At 43.6% G+C, this 9048-nt stretch overlaps 2 protein-coding genes across 4 annotated transcripts in view; one reads left to right on the plus strand and one right to left on the minus strand.

Moving 5' to 3' along the window:
* The window catches only part of LOC116852690 (photoreceptor-specific nuclear receptor-like), a 55066-nt gene that overhangs the window by 41108 nt on the left and 4910 nt on the right, over positions 1-9048 (plus strand). The gene's annotated exons all lie outside the window — the stretch shown is intronic.
* LOC116852691 (protein Cep78 homolog) lies at positions 3854-7717 on the minus strand. Its single transcript, XM_032833277.1, has 2 exons — positions 7510-7717; positions 3854-5823 (listed from the first exon to the last, which is right to left on the minus strand). Exons 1-2 carry the CDS (start codon positions 7713-7715, stop codon positions 3945-3947), a joined length of 2085 nt encoding a protein of 694 aa, XP_032689168.1. The 5' UTR covers positions 7716-7717; the 3' UTR covers positions 3854-3944.

Consider the following 9048-nt stretch of genomic DNA (forward strand, 5'->3'; position numbering starts at 1 on the left):
CTCTCTCTCTCTCTCTCTCTCTCTCTCTCTCTCTCTCTCTCTCTCTCTCTCTCTCTCTGTTTCTCTCGTGCGCGCGCGATTACGTCGAAAGGGCAAGAGTGTTGAATGTTGGTCGCACACTCGTGAACCGTATCGCAAAAGGCTCGACGAAATTTCAATTTAGACACGGTCGATTAGCGGCAACGACGACGGAGACGACGATCGATAGTCACCTGTCGACGAGTGCAACGACAAGAGCAAGAGGGCCGGCGATGTTGTTGGCACGTTTGATCTTGTGCTGCGCACCAGGCTTAGCTTTCGCCGTTGTGAGCGACACGCCGAGCGTGATCTATCATGAAAAATTACCTTTGACTAGCAGCCCGAGTAGCGCCGAGCGTTTTTCAGGTAACCGGCTGCCCAGGTTGGAACTAATGGAAAATCCATAGAGCGCCAAGGGGTGAACGTTAAAAGCGACGACCGGCGTCGTCCCGACGGCGCAGCGCGTCGTCCTCGCGCGAGTTATTGCACTACGCGGAGTTAAACAAGCGACGTGCGTACGATTATTAGTCCTTTCGCGACGCGAGCGATCCTCTGCGATCGATCCGACGTAGATCTGCTCTTTCGGCGCGTTGCGCGAGGATTCCCACGGTTTGCGAATTAACGGCAGCGTTTTATCAGCCGCCCTGTCCACCGATCGATAGATCACTCGCGATACTGTGAGCAGGCTGAAAAAGTTTGAAGAGACGTTGTACTTTCAGAACGTGTTTCCTAGTAATTTTTCCTTTTTGAGGTTTCGCGTTAAATTTATCTGCATGAGTCCGTGCGATTGATGTGCGCGAGTTTTGATTAATTCGCTCCGGGACATGTATTATGGAACTCTTTGGTTCCGATCGGAATAATTCCGTTTTCCTTAGAAAAGACAATAGAAATCTAGGGAATAACAGAATTATTACGATCGAAATTGTTTCCAAAAAGTTCCATAATACATGCTCCGGTTCTCTGTCGCGGCCATCTTGACTTTTGAAGCGAGAGAAAATGTACGCGCAAAATTTTGCGTCAAAAATAAAAAGATATATTCGTACAGTTGGCACTTGCAATCAATCGAGCAATATTGTAAAGCAGTCTGAACACTTTCTTTTTATTCAATTAATAAATAATTATTAAAGTTTAAGTAATCTTTATTTTTAACCGTAATTCTTCGCTACTTTTTTTAAATTCATCTCTTCTCGTGATTTCCTTTTTTACGTTTTTTACGTAAATTTTATTGTTATTTATCGAATGTTAGAGCAAAAGAAAAGTGTTCGAACTATTGTAGATCTGCTTGATCGATTGCAAGTATTATTTTGTGAATATAAATTTTATTTCTGCGTACTTCGCGGTAATTTCGAGCGTGTATTTATTCGCTTTGACGTCATAAAAATCAAGATAGCCGCAGCGAATAGCCGTAGCGCCAAGAGCCTCAAGGAAATTGTAAGGCAAGTCCGTTAAAAATTTATCGAAATTTATACTACATATAAACTGAAACATTATCTAACTATTCATACAATAAAAAGTTGATTTTCGAGAATTGAAACATTTGACACTAAAATTGACATACTAAAGTTTTTATACGTATTCCTTGGAGTATTGTTTTTAATTTCCATTTCTAATTTTCTATTTCTAATTTTTTGTAAACCAAAATTAGATTTTTTAATGAAAAATTATTATGATATTAAAGATTAATCTCCCGACATTATACACAAATTATATAAAAAAATATATATTTCTTATATTTGTAATATTATGTTTATATCTATCTCAACTTTGTCTCAAATTAACATTTATTATTTAGATAATGAAATAAACGTATATAAAAATAATTTTGTTCGATAATCATGAATATTATGAAAGCTTAAGAATGTCTCCTTGATGCGTCGTTGAAAATAAAAATAATGTTATAATAAAAATAAAAATTAATTTTTCTAACTTTTTAGCGCGCTAATAACAGTTAATCTTACTTTTTTGTTTTTCTTTTAAATTAAACAAAGACAGACATATGATTTAATTGTTTACCAAGAGGTTGGAAAAATCCGCTTTAAGCCTTATAACTTCCTCAAGAAACTCATAGAGAGCGAGAAAGGCATATAAAAAGAGAAAAAAAAATGAAAAGAAGAGATAGAGGGGAGAGAGAAGGGAGGAAGGACAGAGAGAGAAAGAGGAATCAATAGAATTGGCCTAGAGTGCCGTTGACAATTGAATGCACGTTTGCACCAACACGGGAATTGGCAGTTTCGTATTCACGTAATTGGATAATCTATTCTAATAAAACGACCCTCGCGCACCGCCTATTTGATCTCATGCGACAATTCGACGCGGGTCATGACCGTTTCTACTAGAATCAGCCGTTCGATTACGTAAATGTGGAAGTTCGAAACTTGCGCCGCGCAGGACGGTCGGGGCGTTTAATCGCCGGTAACTCCGAAATCTATAATTACATATCGGGAAACTTCGGCGCAATTATGTGTGTGTGTGTGTGTGTGTGTGTGTGACACAATTATGAAACACCGTAATGGACCGCAGTTAGTCTCGCGGCGTAATAAATCACTAATTGAGAGGAGCTTATGCGACGCCAGTCGCGATTCGAGAGAATCGAACTGCGTCAGCTGCCCCTCGCCGCGGCGAGAAAAATAATGTCCGGTGACGAAGTATCGTGCGTATGTGTGCGGGAATAATAAATAATATTTATTCCATGTACAATAAAACACGCTAAGAAAAACGTGGCTATAAACGGGCTCGAACGTTGCACGTTCCTCGTCGCGCGCGCGAGCGAGCGAGCGAACGATCGATCTTGCCTTCCCGACCGTCAGCGTCGTGTCGTCTTCGCACCGTGGATTACACACTTCGTCGATCACCCAGAAACGCTAACTGATATTCTTAACCCAGTAATTATCCCGATCACCTGCTCCCTATTTGAATAGGCGATCTACCGCGTCGCGTGATCCGTCACTTGCGTTTTGATCGGAGAGATAGCCGACGATCGAGCGCGACTCAACAGAGGCGATCGCGCTTTCACAAGACTCAAATCACCACCGTGTAATCGAGGATTAACGTAACCGACGCGCTTAAACGAAATCGCGAACCGCTCGATAGGTAGAAAAGAAAGCGCACTGCCGGAATCAATTTTGCTTCTTTTACCCTTGCGAAGCGCACTTCGGAATTGTGAATCCCGTCGAGAATCGATTTCGCCAGTCCAGATGAGAGACGCACACCTTAACCCTTCTTTTGTCAAGAAAAATCACGAGATCACTCCGCAATTACGTTTCCCCACCGTATCATAAGTCACTTTTGTTTTACAGTCTCATACATAGAGGCACAAAGAAAAATTATTTACTTTTCCCGAATAAAATAGTCCGACTAAAAATGTATCCCATGATCCTGATCAGGTTGATCCTAATCAGTTATCTGGTTTGTACAAGATGATATGGAGACCTATAATTATTAACAATCTTCATTATTAATAAAATCCCGATCACCACTGATCACACTGCGTCACATGACTTATCAGAACTCGATGACATTACCTACAAACCAGATGACTAATTAAAATCAACCTGATCAGGACTATGGGATACATTTCTGGTTGAGGGAAGGTATGCGAAAAGGCATGTCCTTCGAAGGATCTGCGTGATTCTCTCTCACGCGTCTTTACAGCGCTTTCCGGACGCTGTGATGTTTGAATAGCAAGATTGAAGCCCGTAGCGGAAGAACTGCGTTGCGTGTAAAATGTGAAAGTACCTCTCGGTAATAGAAGGATTAAGCGCGGCATGTGATACGTGCGCTCCTCTTGCACACGCACGTGTGTGTGTATATAATATATATGTGTATAAGATATACATATAATGTATGCATGCACGGCCCTGGTGGAGCCGCCGAAAGGCACCGTCGCGCCCTTCGCTCGAGAGTTCGTCCGGTCGATCCGCGATCGACTAACAGTAGTCGAGCACGGAATTGCCGTGGACGATGCTAGCGAAGATCGCCCGGGCGCGCTCGACGGAAGACAACGGCTTGTCGACGTCGCCGTGTCGCCGACGGTGCGTGCCGTTCTCTTCCACTGGACACTCGCCGATCTTCCTCTCGACCTGGATCGCCGGAACCAGCAAGCTCGAGCGCACGTCGCTCTCGGACTTGGCGAACTTCCGGCCACTGTCCACGACGGCGTATCGCGACGACTCGAGCTTTTCCTTGGACACTCGCTTCAGGTTCTCCGACTTGGTCTGCCTGATAACGGACGCCAGGTGCCGTTTGATCACTCGCGCCATTTGCTGCGAGTCTTGCGTTCTGCTGGTGAGATTTGCGTTGACATTCTCTAGCATCTCGAGCAGCCAATCGAAAGACCGGCAGATCTCGTCGAAAGACTGCTGGCTGACCAGCAAGAAGTCTCTCCTTTCGTTCTGCTTCCTTTGCAGGGCGCTCTCCAGCTCCGCCATGTCGCTCTGCGTCGATCTTAAGTTGGTCTCGGCGACTTCGCGACGCGATTGTTCTTCGAGCAGCAGCTGATCGGCGCGCTTCGTCTGCTCCAAGAGACGATCATGTTCGGCTCGGACTTCCGTCAATTGTCTAAGGATATTCCTCGTCTCATCCGGGTCTTCTTGAAGATTCACGCTCTGCGTGGCAACGTCCACCTTGGTCGAGTCGAAGCAGTCGGGACTCGCTTTGTCGGAGCGTTGTGAGACGTCTTTGTGTTCTGGTCGACTCTCTATAGATTTATCGCGACTGCTCTCGTTCAATTCCGGCTGTATGTGAGACTGAAGATCTAGATGAAGAGAGACCTTAGGTATCAGTCGAACGACATCAAGCATCTGTGATTGTAAACTATCCCGTTGAGTAGCAGAATCGCACACTGGCGGCGATTGCGGTCGGATCTTCATCCTCGTCGGTAGAACCGACATCGGAGCCGTTCTTCTCGGGTGAATCATCTGGGACGGTCTTCTAGGGTACCTAGAGAGAGGAGCTCTTCTCTCAGCGGGAAGATGATTAGCGGACTTCCCGACCTGCTCATGCTCGCTTCTTCGAGTACTAACCGAAGAGACGGTCCGCTGATCTTTAGTCTGCAGTCTCATCCACCTGTACTCCAATTTCCCCTCGACGTTATTCTCCTCCAATCTGCGCATCACCTCCGTCGCGAGGCCTTCATTCAGATTCACGTTTCTTCTCACATCAAGCACGGCCAACGTGTTGTTCTGATTCAGCAGCTCCAACAAATCCGGATCGATCTGATCGGTCAAACCGCAGTGTTGGAGGTCCAGCGCCTTCAGCCACAGACTGTCGCGTATCGCTTCGATCAGCTCCCTCACGGCGCAATTGCCCAACTGTGGGTTGTCATTCAGGGTCAGCCGACGGAGGCCCCACATTGCCTCGAAATTTGGCTCGCGATACCTCAACGACTGCTTCCAAGCATCGTGGTACAGCGACATTTTCTGACGGGAGAGCGCGGACGCTATCGCGCCGCCGGAGCTCGACGTGAGATCGCAATGGCTGAGATTCAGCGACTTCACGCTACGAGTGTCCGCGATCGTGCGGCAGATTAGCTTGCAGCCGTCGTCGCCGATGTAGCAACGTCGAAGGGATAGATGGTGCAGAGTCTGTGTGCTCGACAGTCCGACACAGAGCACTGCGATGCAGTCTGGCGGAAAGGGGATACCCTCAAGCTCGAGATATGTGAGGCTGTTCGAATTCCTTATGCATTGGCCGACGCTCTGCGATAACCACTCCAACAGATAACGCGTGAGAACCACTGGAGCCTTTCCCATCGCTCGCGCCTTGTCCTCAGAGTTCACTTCTTCCAGCGGTTTGCGACATTGATACCTTATGAGGGTTTCACATTATATACACATGTCGGTTATATTCTCTCACCCCTCCCTTCTCTTTCTCTCTCTGGAAATTTTGATGACTTAGGACCAGTGATCCAAGTTGAAATTTTAGCCCTACCCTTTTGACGTGGAATGCTATTATGGATTTGTTCGGAATGAATTTCGATCGGAATAATCCAGTTATTCTCTAAATTTCTACCGTGTTTTCTAGGGAAAACGGAGTTACTTCAGACAAGTCTATATTAGCATCTCTGAACTTTCTAACATCTGTATATCCTGAAGGATCAATGTATGTACTGAGAGAAAAAATGGTTGATCTAACTAAAATTTGTTATTTTTAGCCTCAATCGTATTTTTTATTGTTCTAATACGAAAATGATAACAGTGACATGTACATAAAGTTATTTTCACTAACATTACAGCAGAATTCAATAAAAGATAGTTTTATTGACTATAATTTATAATAATTATTTTTCTGTGTGATTGTAATTACAAATACCAAACATTTTTTCTCAGCACACATCACATTTTCTCAGCATTTTTTTAATACATATGGAAACTGGAATCCTATTTAGTGCGTTAAATGAAATATTGAGATCTAAAGTAAGATCCAAATTTTGACTCATGTAATAGTTTTATGAAGATGACGATATCCAAGTCCGAAATTTTGATTCTACTTTTGATCTCAATATTCTATTTAACGTTTACTCTTTGATACTCTGAAGTCTATATCGATCTGCTTTTATTCTATTTAACTTACAAATTTGCCAAGAAGTTCTTTTTAAAACTTGCAAATTTTGTGCGTTTTCTACGTTTTAGAAGCGCCAAGTAGAACTTCAGTTTCCTTATGTATTAAACATACACTGACACACTTCAGAATATACAGAAGTTAGAAAGTTCAAGTCGAAAGTAAAGCTAAAATTTCGACTCATATGAACACTTCATGTGTATGTAAACTCCATTGACATTTTGAAAATAACTCCTTAATCGCTAAGATGCAGAATAATGGACACTGATGTGACCCAAAAAAGAAATCTCGAAAAATCCGATTGAATTTCAATTTGCTATGTACGCTAATCGATCTGAACGAACTTTGAAAGTAATTCTTTTATCTATAAGATATGTAATAACCGGTACTTGTGTGACCCAAAAGAGAAATCTTAAGAAACACGGTCGAGTTTCAGCCTGCTATGTATGCTGACCGATCTAAGTGAGCTTTTAAAGTGATTTCTTTATCTGTAAAATATATGATAATGAGCGTTTATGTGAACCAAAAAAGAAGTCTCGAAAAACCCGATCAAGTTTCAACATGCTGTGTACGCGGACGGACCTGAACAAGCTTTCAAAGTGATTCCTTTATCCGTAAGATGTGTGATAATAGATACTTATGTGAACCAAAGGAGAAATATCGAAAAACCCGGTCGAGTTTCAACCTGCTGTGTACGCTGATCGATCTGAGCGAGCTTTTAAAGTGATTTCTTTATCTGTAAAATGTGTGATAATGAGCGTTTATGTGAACCAAAAAAGAAGTCTCGTAAAACCCGATCAAGTTTCAACATGCTGTGTACGCGGACGGACCTGAACAAGCTTTCAAAGTGATTCCTTTATCCGTAAGATGTGTGATAATAGATACTTATGTGAACCAAAGGAGAAATATCGAAAAACCCGGTCGAGTTTCAACCTGCTGTGTACGCTGATCGATCTGAGCGAGCGATCGAGGGAAAGAGAATTCAGGATCGGTCCCCAGTCGTCCATCTTGACGCGATCAGTGGTGAAGTCCAAGCTGTGCGGCAGGGTCACACATATCACCGGCAACGGTCGCAGTCGTTGCTGCTTGCACAGCTCCATGTAGCAGCTGGCAAAGTTCCTGCCGGCCGGGATCGCCATTTTCTGCGGCGAAGCCGGTGCGGCCGCATCGATCTTCCGTCGGCGTCGCGACGGAACTTTACCCTCGAGCGTCGTAATGGTGCCGGTGGTTGTCCAGAATTATGAACAGTCTCGTGCGCTGCCATCGGTAAATCGGCGCATTAGCGGACGCTCTCTATTACTCGGCCTGCACGAGCGGCCTCGCGTTTTTAGCGCGAATGTATTCAGAACTTATTAGCGTGATAACGAACTCGTTACAAAATGCAAAATTACGTCAAGTGAGTTACCTCGCGCAGTCTTTCAAAGAAAAACGAACACCAGGAGTTTCTTGAAAGCTAGTTTTGTCTGGAGCTTTCGCAAGCTATGCGACGGCACTTACATATCTCTCCGTACGTATAATTTGGAAAATTTTACACTGCTATGAAGTTTCGCGAACAGCCCCCCGATTCGTGTTTCAGCAAGCAAGTATTTCCTACTTCCGCGTCATTCCGCGAGGAACTATTTCCGTCGAGAAGCAAAAGTTTACCTTCGTCGTTGTTGCTTTGCCCGAGGAGTAACCGCGAGATCACCACGAAACGTCATCTGCGTTACAAGATTTCCGCACAAGAGATTGAGCTGGGCTTCGTCGGAAGGAGAACGTACTTCGGAAACATCGACGGCGTTCTCCTCAAGGACGGTTCACGATCGCGATCGTTATTCGCCTACCCGCCTACCCACCCGAAATCAACGTAAAATATCGCCACGCGAGACACGGCGAACCTACAAACAAAACTCGCGCGCAAGCGGACTGAAGGTGTCGTCGCTTGCGATCGTTGCATTTTGACTTATCGAAGCTGCATTCTCCGAAATTACAACGTGATACGCGCGACCAATCTCGCATGAACTTCGAAGTACAAGATAGAAATGACAAATAATTTTTCCTCTATCCCTTCCCTCTAATATCTCTCTTCTCTTCGTATATTCAAGAAAATCATGATTCGTTGCTAAAAAATTAAAAAAATCTTTCATATGTACAAAATGCATTCTTAAACTGCTAAGTTTTCCCTCGAATCTTTATAAATTTCACCGTTTAACCAAATATGTCATGTTAATTCAATCTTTTTTTCTTTTATCTTTTTTACTTTTCTTTCCTTATATCATAACAATCAGACACTTGGATATATTATTATATACGCAGTAACCAAACTCTGACCAGTATTATACTTAAACACTTTGGTTACAGACCAGAATATTTCATTATAACTTTATATAAGAAATTATATACAAGAACTATACATAATTATTATATATAATATTGATAGAGAGAGAGAGAGAGAGAGAGAGAGAGAGAGAGAGAGAGAGAGAGAGAGAGAGA

This window comes from Odontomachus brunneus, unplaced genomic scaffold (assembly GCF_010583005.1).
Source record: "Odontomachus brunneus isolate Ranch 3 - 2012 unplaced genomic scaffold, Obru_v1 Obru_scaffold_249, whole genome shotgun sequence".
NCBI lineage: Eukaryota > Metazoa > Arthropoda > Insecta > Hymenoptera > Formicidae > Odontomachus > Odontomachus brunneus.